Genomic DNA, 14,361 nt, shown 5'->3' with positions numbered 1-14,361 from the left:
CTCTCATCATTGATGTTTCTATTTCTCTCTTCCTCTCCCTCTCTCTGAAATCAATTATCTATCTATCTATCTATCTATCTACCAACACACAATACAATATACAGTTGATGTATTAGAGAGTTGTACACCTGAAACCTATATAATTTTATTAACCAGTGTCACCTCAGTGAATTCAGTAAAAAAAAAACCTCATCCAGTAATACACTTAAGACTTGTACATTTCACTATAAATAGAACCATGAACTCTGAACACTAAAGATAATGCGTGCTGAAGTATTTAGGGTGAAGTACACTGAGGTCTGTAACTTCCTTGGAAATGCATAAAAAAATGTGAATTGATGTTTGTATAGACGGATGATAAATATGTGACAGAACAAGTATGACAGATATTAACAATTGTAAACTCTAGATGTGGGTATGTGGATGTTTGCAGTATGATCTTTTCAGTGTTACTGTGTGTTTGAAATTTTTCATAACAAAGTGGGGGAAAATATAAAGGTTCTTACACACTGCTGTGTTAAGGAATTTAAAAAGGTGATTTAAAAAAAAAAATTGATATCAGAGAGAGGAAGGGAGAGGGAGAGAGAGATAGAAACATCAATGATGAGAAAGAGTCATTGACTGACTGTCTTCTGCACGCCCCGTACTGAGGATTGAGCCCGAAACCCAGGCATGTGCCCTGACGGAATGGAATTGTGACCTCCTGGTTCATGGGTACACACTCAACCACTGAGCCACGCCAGGCTGGCAAGGAATTTGTTTTTTTCCCCTGGCTTTGGGGAACTAATGAATGCTTTTAAGAGGAGTTACTAGATATGAATTTTAGAAGAGAAAGGATCCAAGGCGTGAAAAGTTAGGACTCTATTTTAGTTCTTCTGGTAAGAAAAGAGGAGAGTTTGAAAGAGCATCAGGGGTGGAATAGAGGGGATGGATTCTGGAGAGGTTTAGGGGATAGAATTGTTAAGATTCAGTGAAATCACCGTGGGTGATGGCAGGAGTTGGGATGGGGAGGAGACTGAGCTGGTGCAGTAGTCCTGGGGGAGGCACCATGACCTAGGGGTTGGTCGATGATGGTGATGGGTGGTAGGGTCAGATGTCCTGAACCTCAGAGGAAAGGCTTTAGCGTGAAGTTAAATTGAAATGCTCTGGAATTAACAGTTAGGAGCTGAAAAAATGTCATTCTGCATCCCAGGATGAAAACTCATCTCCTCTGACAACTAGGGGGCTGAGGCAGATTAGGATGACCTGTGTGAAGCAGTTGTGTCCAGAGGCCAATTCTAATGAAACCTAAACACTTGAAAACTTCTATGTTGTATACCTTTGAAATCAATGCATATCTCAGTAGGACAGAAGACAGCTTTTAACCTGGCTGCTAAGCTCAAATCACCACACTAGTAAATGTTCTTTTTGGAACAGGATTCTCTTTCTGGAACACAGCTGGTTAACCTGATCTTAATACAAAAGCAGTAAGAGCAGAAAACTAAGTAAGCTTTGAAGCATGAAGTTAAGATGGAATGTCCTGGAATTAAAAGTTGAGAGCTGAGAGAATGCTAGCCAAGCTTTGACTTTCTTAAAATCCCAATTCTCTTTTGGAGAATGTGGACCAGTAACACACATCAAGTCTTGGAAATGATCAGAGCCAGAGCTTGGGTGTCTGTGGTAGGGGGCTGACGGATCTGGGCATGGATGCCGCGCCCTCTGGCTGACCTCAGATGCTATATTTGTGCGCGCACCACTTATTAGAAGATTGCTGGCACCAATTGCTTAGGGGGCTGAGACAGTTCATGTCCAAGAGACTCTCGACTCCTTCAGGTGAGGGATTGAGCATGGCCGTGTTTGATTTCTTTCCCTTCTCAACTAAAGAGTGTTTTTATTTCCTGCTCAAGTGTTATTTTTAAAAGAAGGGATTGCACATAGAACAAGTGTCACTCTGTGACAGCACAGAGATTTCTGTAAAGCTCTCCATAAATCTGCACCTTGCACATATTGTCCCAGGATATCGTCCGGTGGGCTCCAGTTTCATGCAGCTCTGAGTTGCGCTGGGTTCTTCTCTGGAGGGTAGCCTGCCTTATCACAGAGGGGCTTTCTCGCACCGTATTTCCCTTCTGTCCCAGACTAGATTCTAACCTTATAAAAGGCTGGGACTGTATAGTGTTTTTTTATTGTTTTTTTTGGGGGGGTGGGGGAGGTATTTTTCATAGTACTAGGCAAACACACTGTGTAACAAACACTTGAGTACCTTTAATGTAGTAGGCACTGTGCTGGATGACAGAGGCCACAGTGAGCCAGTCATTGTCCTTGTCCTTGTGCAATTTATAGGGTTCAGGGAAATAAGGCATCAAACCAGGAATTACCCACCTAAGTATTTAGTATACTCCTGGCACGCCTCAAACGAAAAGTATAGGGTGCTGTGTGTAACAAGGGACATGACCTAATCAGAAGAAGAGGGTGGGGGTAGGGATCATAAGGGAAGGCTCGTGTATGGAAATAACAGTAAGCGTGGGACCTGAAGGAATAAGGAGACGGTCTGGCCAAGAATGAGGTGAACAGGGCAAAGGGAGAAGCATACACAGAAATCTTTAGGAAGGGTGGAGTACAAGCAACATTGAGGATGAAGGAAGGCGGTGGCTGGAGCGGGGAGAGCACTGAAAGGCTGTTGTGTTTGAATGGCGCTGGAGAGATCACACCCTGTCACATAGGGCCTTGCTTGCCATCATCAGCATTTGGAGTTTGAGAGGGGCAAGAAGCCACAAAGGGGTTTCAAACAGGCGAATGATACTCAATTTCTGTTTTTAAAAGATCACCTTAGCTAGAGTATAGAGAATAGCAAATGGCTTAGTCTGGCGAGGGGAAGCTACTCAGTGGATTTCAGTGAACAAAGACTATCGCCTTACTGATGTGTGTGACCATTTCTCTCAACATTTGCCAGATAGTTAGCCCCATGGTAACAGTACAGGGACGGTGAGCCAGGCAGCTCTGGGAAAGGCCCTCTTTTGGTGGGTCTTAGCTGTTGACAGGCCAGGCCCAATATGCAGTGGTTCTATGGGCAGTAATTCACAAGCCTCTGGTGAATGTGAGCCAGCTAGATTCCTTAAAACTAACCTTTTGTTCCAGGCAGGGAGGTGACTTCTCTGGAAATGCCTTTTTAAAAATATATATACTCTTGCCAAATACCTTGAACTGGAGATGTTCCCCACTTGTTGCAGTCCTGGAAAGGAAGAATCAGTTGCCACCTACCCCGTGTTCAGTCTGGGCTGTGGCCTTGATTGGGTTCCATTGGTGTTTCTGTACCACTGGCAGGGTTTGCTGGTCTCTGACTTGTGCCCACGGCTCCTGTTAGGGAGAGAGCAAGTTTAATACCTCAAGTCATCCCCCATCTGGGTGTTCTTTCTGCCTGGGCAGAGGACTGCTTTGACATGTTCCCCAGAAGGAGCTGGCACATAGTGATTTTTAATTTGAGGCAAGTGAGGAGAGATGAATGTTAAAAAAACAAACCCCAAGTTCCCACTGTGACGAACGCTTCAGATTGACCTTTTCTCCTGTGAAATCTTTGCTTTGCTCCCTGCCGTCTGTTCTGAAGTTTTGAAAATTTTTGTTTTTTCTGGAACTTTTGGAAAAGTGTCTTCAATATGAATATATTGTAGGTGGGTGTTTGTAAGCCTCTTGGTTGTCACTCCCTATGGGAGTTCACAGACAGTGCACCCAAGTTCTCACTGTCAGCTAGAGAGGTAAAGCTTTGGTCAGCCTCCCTTGCCTTTTACTATGTCTTAGCTCTTATCTTCCCTGATAGTGGAGGTGTTCCTGCATGGTGCACTGCTGAAGGGAGGGGACGGCAGCAGGAGAGAGTGGAGCAGGTGAGGGCCAGGTATGAGGGACCGCTTAGACTTTTCTCTGTGCCTCAGTTTCCCAGTACAGTGGGGGTTATAACACATGCCCTGCTTACTTCTGAAGTTTCCCATAAAAATTGGAGCAGGGCTGTCTAGTATAGCCCTAGTATAGAAATGGGTTTTCCTTAACGTGCACAGGGTATAACAGATTTTTAAAAAGTTTGTTGCCTAGATTTAAAAATTAGGAGATTTTACCCAAAAATCCAGCTTCTCCTGGAAATAAAAAAAAAACTTGGCAACCCTTGGCCCACAGTCTGCCATGACCACAATTGACTGAAGTTGAAAAACAGTTCCCCATAAGCTGGGGCGTGCACTTCTTGGTTTGTGTGGTCCCCACCGCTCCCAGACAGTGAATGTGTATCACCAGACTCCCTGCATACGTTTTGTTATACCTGGATTGTTTCCCTCCTTTAGATGATCTGTCTGGCCCCTATAGTCCTTTGGGTATGTGCCCTTCATCTCAAGAAGATATTCCAGATTGAGAACTTTGTGATAAGTCAGGTGTCATAATACAAAGGCTTTTTTGGGGGGTAGGAGTGGAGGTAAGAAGGGAACATCTGTACTCATTACATGTCTCCTATGTGCTAAGTGCTTTGCTTGTCATGTAACCCTCCACAAAGCTGTGCGATAGATCTCGGTGGCCCTTTATTGTGAGAGGACAGGGCCTCAGAGGTATCTGAGCCAGGGTATGAACCTATCCTGCTGGACTCTAAAGAAATGCTACATGGTCTCACTGTAAAACAGATGTAGTGCCACAGCCCTCCCTTCCCAGAAGCTACCGGTACACATATATCTGAAGGAGGCACGTAGGTAAGGGCTGTTTGCATGACTTGCAGTAGTGTAGTCCTTTTTTCTTTAAAATACTTTTCATATAGAGCTACAGAATATTCTTTGCATACTTTTTTCTTCTCCTTTAGAGCAGAGTTGTCTCCCCTTTTTTTTCCCTGGCATCTTTTTCAGAATTAATATTAAATAGATAAAAGGAAGCTGTGTGCAGAGCACTACCCTTAAGTGGAGTCATTTTTTCATCATGGGGCCACTGAAGTATGTACCTCCTGTAATCCTAGGGCCCTGAGGAACTGAGTTTTAAAACCACTAATTTAGTCTTAATTTCTGCAGTCCAGAAAATAGAGGCTTAAGGGATCCAGTAACTTGTCCAGTGTTTCCCTTTCTTTTTAATCTTCCAGATAAATTTCACTTTAACTGGACTTCCCATCTGATTCTTTAGAAGAACCTCAGAATACTATTTTATTTTATACTCATTTCTCCTCAGATAATTCAAAGAGAAGCTGCTTTAAGTAAACAGTATTTACTGGGTTAAACCTTATTTTAAAAGAGAAGCAAAGTTTGTAGGGTGGAAAAGTGGAAGACAGGAACAGAATATGGGTCTGAGTGTTGTCTCTCATTTTAGTATCCTCTGGCTTCTTTGGTTTGTGTTTCCTTTAATCTCAGATAAGTGGAAGCCATTTCTAAAGATATAGATGGGGCTGATGTTTGCAAATGAAGTTTTCTTTAACCTGCAGGAAATAAACAGACAGCAGATTTTAGTGTCTAGAATATAGGCCCAATTTTAAAATATCCACAAAACTTCTTTGACAGCAAATGCAGAAACCCTGCCTCAGCACTGTGAGGGACTTCTTTGTCTCACGGTCTAATCGTTCTCATTGTCTGCCCAGCTGTTTCCCATCTCTGTGCACATTACTACTCAGATCATCAGTTTGGTGTTTTTCTTTCCTTCCTGCTCACCTTACTTTCCCCATCCCTCACTTTTCCTTGCTAAGTGGAAGTCACTAATATCTTGATACATTCGGAACGCCCCTGGGGTCTGGTACCATCTAGCATGATTCGGTATTTGAGACCAAGCCAGGAAAGGTACTACACGTAGTCCTTCAAAGGCCCCATTGCTGATATGGTATTGAATATCATGATCAGACTCCTGAGGAGGTTTTGTTTTAAAAGTCTTAGTCATGTTAATGATGTTGATGACCATGATCTCTTGTTGATGTCAGAGTTGAAAGAGATTTTAGAGATTATGTAATCCCCCCCCATCTGTGTATTACAAATTCTCACTTGCTTTCTTCTCTCAGGAGAGAAAGGGGCACTTCTGTCATCTTTGCTTGAGAGGGAGAAGTCCAAATTATCTCAGTACTTTCATTGGTGACTCCATGACCCTCTGCTTATTAAAGCCTTTTATCACAAAAGTGGTGGGAGCAGCTAATCCTAGGAGTTTAAATGATGAAAGATCTATAAGGAAATCCAATTAAAACCACAAAGAAATATCACTACACACTCACTAGAATGGCTAAAATAAAAAGACCTACAGTGCCAAGTGTTGGTGAGAATATGGAACAACCGGAACTCTCACGTGTGGCAGTTGGGAGTGTGATGGTGCAACCACTGGGGAGGACTGGTAAGCAGTTTCTTATAAAGGTGAATATACACTTACTTTATGACCCAGCCATTCCATTCTTAAGTATTTACCTAAGAGAAATAAATACCTATGTGCACAAAAAGGACTTCTATATGAACATTTTATTTATAATAATAGCCAAAAGCTAGAAATAATTCAGTGTCCTTGAATGGATAAACTAATGGTGGAAAATCTATACAATGGAATACTAATCTGCAGTTTAAAAAACTGAACTACTGATTCATGTAACAACGAAGATGAATCTCAGAAGTATTATGCTGAATGAAAGAAGTCAGGCACAGGGTACATACTGTATGGTTCCATTTATTCTGGAGCAAGCAAAATTAATCTATAGGACAGAAAGCAGGCCAGAAGTTATATGAAATGGTGTGAGAAGGAGGGATGGATGCCTACAAAGAGGCATGAGGTACTCTTCGCAGTGATGGGTTGATTGTGGTGATGGTTGCAAGAGTATATATAGTTGTGAAAATGCATCAAACTGTACGCTTAAAAGGGTGCAGTGTATTACATATGAGTTGATTTTAAAAGATGAGGGATCTAGTCTGAGCTCTACCACTAACTAACTAGCTCTATGTGTTCTTGTGAAAGGAGCTTAATTTTTTCTACATCTCTTTCCTATTGGGAAAATGGGGACAATAGGTAGTTCACCTACCCCATTTAGTTATTGTGGAAATATAAATGAAATAATTTATTTTGAAATACCTTTAAGAAAGTGTAAAGTCATATGCAAATGCTGGTTGGGGGTTGGGAGGAATATTTCCGTAAACTCCTCTTAAGGGAAGAAATGCAAGAACTGTGATAATCAATATATGAGCTAGTTACGTATATTTTTGGATTGTATTTGCAAGTCATCTTTTAACTTTGTGTAACACTGGCTGTGTCAGTTTCCCCTCTACCCATCAGTAAAATGATGGGGTAGACTACATCAGAGGTAGAAAACTGTAGGCTCAGAGACTCTTTAAAGCCTTCCAGATGTGTTTTCTTTAACCTCTACAGTGTCAAGCTTCCCAGCATTAATTTAAAATGTGACTAGTTGCCAGTGTTTAAATCTGGAGATTTCACATAAAGTTCTGGGTTTCCAGTTTATCTTTAGAAGTGAGCAGATCTGACAAAGCTGTATCCATATTCCTACATGGCAACAAATACCTGGAGTTGTGTAGTAGCTATTCCTTTACATGGGCCATACCCTTTAGTTTCCCGCAGTCTCTACCACTCTCTGTAGCCTTTACTATTCTCTATAGTAACATTAAGAGGAAAGTTAATTCATTTTTTAGTGCCCTTGATGTGTTAGACACTATTCTAGGAGATGATTATACAGAGGGGAACTAAACAGACAAAAATCTCTATCATAGTAAGTATTAAGTACCCATCCACATAATCAAAAATTAGGAGAAAGACCAGGAGAGTACTTTATGTTTTAGGGAAAGGGGGAGAAAACATGTTTCTTTGTGGAACTAAAAAACTATTCCTACATGTTTAATAGGCACAAGTGTGTATGTGCCACAGTTCTCTTGCCTGTTTTACTTGCTTACCTCATATAATGGATCAGATCCTTTTTCCTTTTGTGATTCAATAAATTCATGGAGATTATTTTAGCATTGCAAAAAATGCTGGTAGGCAGAGAGACTGGCACAGGCTCTACTGAATGTTAGCTTTTCTTACCTCTGTTCAAACCATCCCCACCTCAGCTTTAAGTTTTTCAATTTAATCAAGCTGTTGGGCTGCAACTCAATCTGAAATGACCATCTCTGTTGACAGTCTTATAGCTGCCTTCTTCTCTAATGGCCTGAACCCTGATCTGTGGTTGGACGTGTACTGGAGAAGTATCTTGAGTGGTGCTATCTCCCCTCTACCTTCTAGTAATTTACATCTCTATTTGGTCAACTACACAGTTAATTGGCCAACATTTTTATATTGACAGTCCTATAAGGCTTCAATTTTTATTTCATGGTCAGGAAACCCTGATTTAAATGCTTCTCACCTGCAGATATGCCCTTGTATGGGCGTAGATGCTTAATAACATGCTTCTGCCTGTATTAAGTATAGTGGTTCATTGCTCTGCCTTTAGATTTATGATGGTCAGGGGTTTGAGAATCTGGGCTGGCTCTTCTCAACCAGTTGAGCTTGCCTAGATCACGTGATAGGTATCTGACTTATTTCTTCAGTCCTAGCTGGAAAGGTCATCTTGCTACCTGGTAAAGAAAACTACACTACTCCCATCTGGTGGCAGTTATCTCAAACTGCTGCATCATCAACTTGCTTCTGAAAGGACAGCCTTGTCCTTTAGTGGTGCCATGCATCACTGAACTGCAGGAAATTGCCATTCCCAACTTCTGTTCTCCTGACGTTTGTTCTACAGCACTCTCAGCACTGTAAGGGGGGTTGCACAGTTTCCTCTAAGATAAATGAAGTAGAAAGAACATTTTTTGGACAATCAGGAGATTGACACTGTTCCAGGTTCTGCCCAGTACTAACCATGGGACTCCTAAGCCTTACTAGGTTCCTCTACCCCTAAAGCAAAATGCTTGGACTTAATGTTCTCTAGAAGTACTACTGTACAAAGTCAGTAATCCTATGATTTTTTTTTCAAAATTTAAAATATATATAAAATGAAAACCCACTTGGACTGTTCACAAAACAGGTATGAATATTGAAATTTTGTAAGTTATATTATCGTTTTCCCTAGTTCTACTTGATTATAAGAGACAACATGAATTTTAATAGCTTTTTTTGGGGAAAAAAGAAAGACATAGCACTTCATTAAATGTACATATTTATTACAAGAAAATTTCAGATATCCTAAAAATTAAAATATAAAAAAATCGAGATTTTGTGTGTGTGTGTGTGTGTGTGTGTGTGTGTATGATAAGATCTCTCAGTGAGTGTATGCAAGGGTTAAAAAATTTTTTTTAGTAAATAACTCAAAATTCTAGAATTACAATTGACAATTAAGCAGTATAAGTGTACTTTAAAGTATTAGGAGAAAATGTTAAATGTTACTGAGGTACAAAGATTAAAGAGTTCACAGTTGAAATTAAAAATTTATTTGGGTGATCGCTTCATAAATTACATAAATGTCTCATCATGGGTTTACACCTGAACTAATATGATATTGTATGCCAACTGTAATTGATAAATAAAAAAATATTTAGAAATAAAATTTAAAAAAGATTATATGGTAAATTTTAGTGTTTATCTGAATACTGAAGAAGAACATAGTGACAGGAAATATACAAACATGCAGTCTCCAGTAAATCATTATCAAAATACACATTGGGACATTTGAATCCATTAAAAAATTTTTAACAGTGAATTATGTGTGTATTTTAACATGCAGCAGTGCTTTATGATTAAAGCTCTCTTTGGTTATAAGGAACAGAAACTTACTCAAGCTGACTTAAAAAGGAATAATTATTGTAAAGATGCAGCAGGAAATGCCATGAACATCAACAGACAGGTACTGAAGTGCCGCTGGACCTCAGAGGATCTAGTTTGTCAGTCAGGACCCAAGTCCTATCTCAGGCCTGAGACCTCTATAATCACTGATTATTGATCTTGTAATTTTGCATGTGGCTGTTAGCCCCAAATCAATGCCATAACCTCAACCCAAGTTCCCTTAATGATGACTTCTCTCTGCATTCACCTTCATCCAATTAGTGATCACCTCTGTGCAAAATACAAACCATTGATTTTTTTTCTTTTTTTGCTACACAGGCTCAATACACAGGATAGTTCAAGCTAACTTATGAAGGTACACGAGCAGGCAGGTGGATGAAGTGCCCGATGTAAGTGCTGCTTATCCCAAAGCCTTCAACTTTGACAGCTTTGCAGCACCTTATCTATCTATAACTTCTATTAACAATTGCACTGAACACCTCATAACTGTTTGGGGAGTGAGGTCAAGGTTAGGAGTTCTAAGGATTTGTGGAACACTAAGGTGTAACAACTTCAAAGTATGTAAGAATGCTTCAGCTAGTAATTATTGCCTTAAAGGGAAAAAACACTAAGCCTCACGGGATTGCACTTAGAATTAAACGAGAGCTCAAAGTGCCTAGGACAGTAGGAATGTAGGTAGTTTTCCTCTTTCATCTGTTTGTTCATGTTTATTTGTAGGTTCTTTTGAAGATAATTACTGTTGTTCCTTTTTCCTGAGATTGTGTTTAGGAACAATTTCTCTGATTTCTGCCACCCTCTTGCCTCTGAGTCCCGAAAACCTACGAATGCCTTCTAAGCTAGGCCAGCCCTAGGGCTAGCCGACAGTGGCATCAGCACCATCAACAGTGACAGGAGCTGCCATAGTCGTCTGATTGACTTTTGGAACATGACTCAGAAGAGCTTGTATGTTTGTTTCTCTCGCAGGTGGATTTGCTATCGTGTTTCTGGTGAGGACAAGCAACGGAGTGAAATGTGCCTTGAAACGCATGTTTGTCAACAATGAATATGATCTCCAGGTGTGCAAGAGAGAAATCCAGATCATGGTAAGGCTGCCCCTCAGAGTTGAGTCTGCTTATTTAAAAGTGGGGGGGACTGTGCCCTCTCACAAGAAAGGCGAGGGGGGTTGTTCCCTTTTGTGAGATGGCAGAGAGGCCTCTGCACAAGACGGGAGTGAACAGCATTGGGGTGTAGGATGCTGCTCCTGCCTTGGTCACCCTCAGTTGGAGGGTTGAAGAAAAAGGAGCTTATTGAGAAAACATATATTTTTAGGTCAGAGAAATAGTTTTGGGCATTGGGAAAGTTTATTTCACAACATGGTTCCCAGAATTAACTATGGAGTTCAGTCTAGAAACCCTAGGTTTCCAACAAGCCTCTGTTTCTAGTCTCCTATTAGTCACCAGTCCCAGTTTTCAACCTCTTGAGCTCTGTGGCGTTCCGTGACACATCTTCACACACGCTTTTATTTTGTGTGTGGTTGTTTTCACCTGGAATGCTTTCCCCCTTTTTTGGCCTAGAAACATCTTACTCTGTGATTTCATTTATAAAAGTCTAAGAACAGGCAAAAGTGATCCTTGGTAATAGAAATTAGAAAGTGGTTATCTGAGTGTGTAGGACATTGACTAGAAAAGGGCATGTGGGAACTTTCTGGGCCATAGAAATGTATATTTTGTTTTGGGTAGTGGTTACACAGGCCTATACAATTGTCAGAACTCAGTTGAGCACCTTAAGATCTGTGCATTTTATTATATGTTAATTATATCTTACATCTTAACAACTTCAGTTTTCAAGATACAGATTCATAATATGTTGAAAGGAAAAATTCCTATCAGTTAGAGGTATATGACAACATATTTATGGATAAAATAATATGATGTCTTGAAGTTAATGAGTGGATTTAGAAGAGAAACAAGATTGGCAATGAATTGATTATGATCAAGGCAGAGTGATGGGTATATGAAGTTTGTTGGAGTTGTTTCCTACTTCCACCTATGTTTAACATTATACATAAAATATTTAAATAGTCTTTTAATCCATCATGTTTCCACAGTACTTTTGTTAATGCCAATTATAGTGTTTATCTTGTTATTTTATAAATAATTCTGCAATCAGAAATTAAGTTATTTAAAATCAGAAACTTTATATTCCAACACACTACTTGACATAGAGTAAATACTTAAACTTTGGATAAAACGAATGTATGAGTAATTGTAATAGCAGATGCATATGTTCATCAAGAGATGATGATTCATTTGTACTCTGGATCTTCATGCTTTTGTAAAGAGGTCCAAAAAATGGTTGAGGGTGGCATTGTAGGGATTCCATCAGGCTTTGCTTGCCCCTGCTTACCCCTTGTGGGGGATTCCCCTTTCTGTGGCTACTTAGAGTAACTTGTTGTATTGTAGTTGAGCTATTGAAAGAACTCAGAATTTTAGAGAGCCTGGTACTACTTTGGATTCCAGAAAGCTGAAACTGTTTGGGGGGAACTGTTGATGGAAGTAAGTGTTGCTGTCATCATTGCAAAACAAACAGAAAACCCTAAGGTTCGCATACATACTGTCAGGGCCATGTGGGTCTGTCCAAAAGGCACCAAAGCCCTTCCTCTTCCCTGCCACACAGCTCAAAATGACTATGCTCGTTGGATTTCCCTTTATCCACCAATGGATTTTCCGGATGCTTCTTATTACTCCTCCTCGCCCCTTGCCCCTTCCTTGCTCAGCTCTAACACTTCATTTTCTGTCTTTGCTTCTGCTGTTTCTGCTCTCTGCCTGGAATGCCCTTCTCATTCATTTTCTGGTGTTTGAAAAGTAATTCCATTCTTGAACTTTCTCCCACTCATTCATAAACAGGTTTGAGGGCTTATTTTGTGCTAGGCAAGTGTCGGAGTAGAGGAACTAAGAAGACACAGGCCCCTCTGGAGCTCACATATTAATGGACCTGATTAGGAATTAAATTATGTGGGGTCAGGTTCTAGTCCAGCCATGTATTAGCTGTGAGAGTTTTGTTCTTGATTTTGTTTATATTTTTAAAAAACTTAAGTACTCAAGTAGGCGAACTAAACTTGTTACAAAAAACGTCAAATAATTCCCCAAGTGATTCTCCTATGCCATTTCAAGGTCCCAAGGCAACCACTTTTGATTCGTTTGATATATTTCTAACTAACATGCTGATATTGCTAATTCTTGATTCTCCCCTCCCCCATTTTGGGCATTAGATACTATGGAAAGTAAAAATTTAGCTTTTTCATCCCCTGCATGTCATTTTCTCCAAATACTTGCATATTCTCATCTTTTATTCTTCCAAAATAGCAGGAAATTTTGGCAGTGTATTAGTTATATTAGTATTAGTCTTTACATTATTATGTAAGAAAACATTATTTCTGCTGAATCTCCTAGTGGACTATAATTAATAGTTCAGAATTCTTCCGAAAAAGAGATTTTTATTTGTTTGTTTGTTTATTTATTTGTATCACTATGGACTCATGCATGTTTATTTTGTTTTTTTTTTAATCGATTTGCTGTCTTTTGGTTCTATTGGATAAGAGTAATATTTCAGTTCTCTGTTTCTTTTCTCTGACCCTTCCATGCTGTTGTTGAGCCTGTCCACCATGTTTTTTGCTTTAGTTATTGTATTTTTCAGTTCTGAAATTTCCATTTGGTTCTTCTTTAGGTTTTTAGTATGAGTCAGACCAGGCCTGGAGTATTTCATTCATTTCCTAGGGCCATTCTTTTTTTTCTTTTTTTTGCCTTTTAAAAAAAATTTATCTTTATTGTTGAAAGTATGACAGATGTCTCCTTTTTCCTAGGGCCATTCTTATAAAAAGGATATAGACAAAGCAAAGTGTTTAAACATGGGAGCAGCCAAAATGGTGATGTGACTACAGTCATGTCAAACAAAGTGGGGATGTTTAACAGAGGGAAGAATAAAACTTAGAGTCTAGGTAACAATATTTCAATTGTTTAGAAAGTGAAAAAATAATCAACTTGTTCTTTTTGCTCTGAGGAGGTGTCAGGAAGTAGGTGTTTCTAGCTAGATGTAGGGACTGGTCAACAGTGAGGGGTGTCTGCAGATTGGCTGATATCCCAAGGAAATAACATTATTCTAAGAAAACTGCTTGTCAACAGGCTATAGCAGGGATTCAGATATGCCTGGTTGGTCTAGATCAGCTTTACTCAAAGGATCTTGTTTTGTTTTTTCTTTCATTCCTTGTGTGTTTGTTTTATTTTATTCCAACACCCCTCCTCCAGTTTATCATACTACTTTTCTTTGTAAATTGAGATAAAATTCACCCTTTTAAATATGATTGAGTTTTAGTATATTTATAAGATCATTCACCTATCACCATTTATCTAATTCCAGAACATTTTTCATCACTCCAAAAGGAAACCCCTTACCCATTAGCAGTAACTTTCCTAGCAACCATTAATCTTTCTGTTGCCTATTCTGGACATTTCTTATAAATGGGCTCATACAATATATGGTGGCCTCTTGTGTCTGAGATCTTTCAGTTATCAGGTGTTAAATATTTGTCCATGTTGTAGCATGCATAAGTACTTTATTAATTTTCATGGCTGCATAGTATTCCTTTGAATGGATATACCAAATTTTTGC

The 14,361-nt window shown here is 39.6% G+C and overlaps 1 protein-coding gene across 7 annotated transcripts in view; it reads left to right on the top strand.

Moving 5' to 3' along the window:
- The window catches only part of AAK1 (AP2 associated kinase 1), a 139,625-nt gene that overhangs the window by 54,354 nt on the left and 70,910 nt on the right, over nt 1–14,361 (top strand). For all 7 annotated transcript variants that reach the window (XM_081156685.1, XM_081156681.1, XM_081156684.1 and 4 more), the window contains one exon: nt 10,678–10,796. In XM_081156685.1, the coding sequence (XP_081012811.1) occupies nt 10,678–10,796 (119 nt within the window). The remainder of the gene's footprint in view (nt 1–10,677; nt 10,797–14,361) is intronic.

Source organism: Miniopterus schreibersii, assembly GCF_964146895.1.
Source record: "Miniopterus schreibersii genome assembly, chromosome: 13".
In the NCBI taxonomy this organism is placed as follows: domain Eukaryota; kingdom Metazoa; phylum Chordata; class Mammalia; order Chiroptera; family Miniopteridae; genus Miniopterus; species Miniopterus schreibersii.
This window is presented reverse-complemented; position numbering and strand designations above follow the sequence as displayed.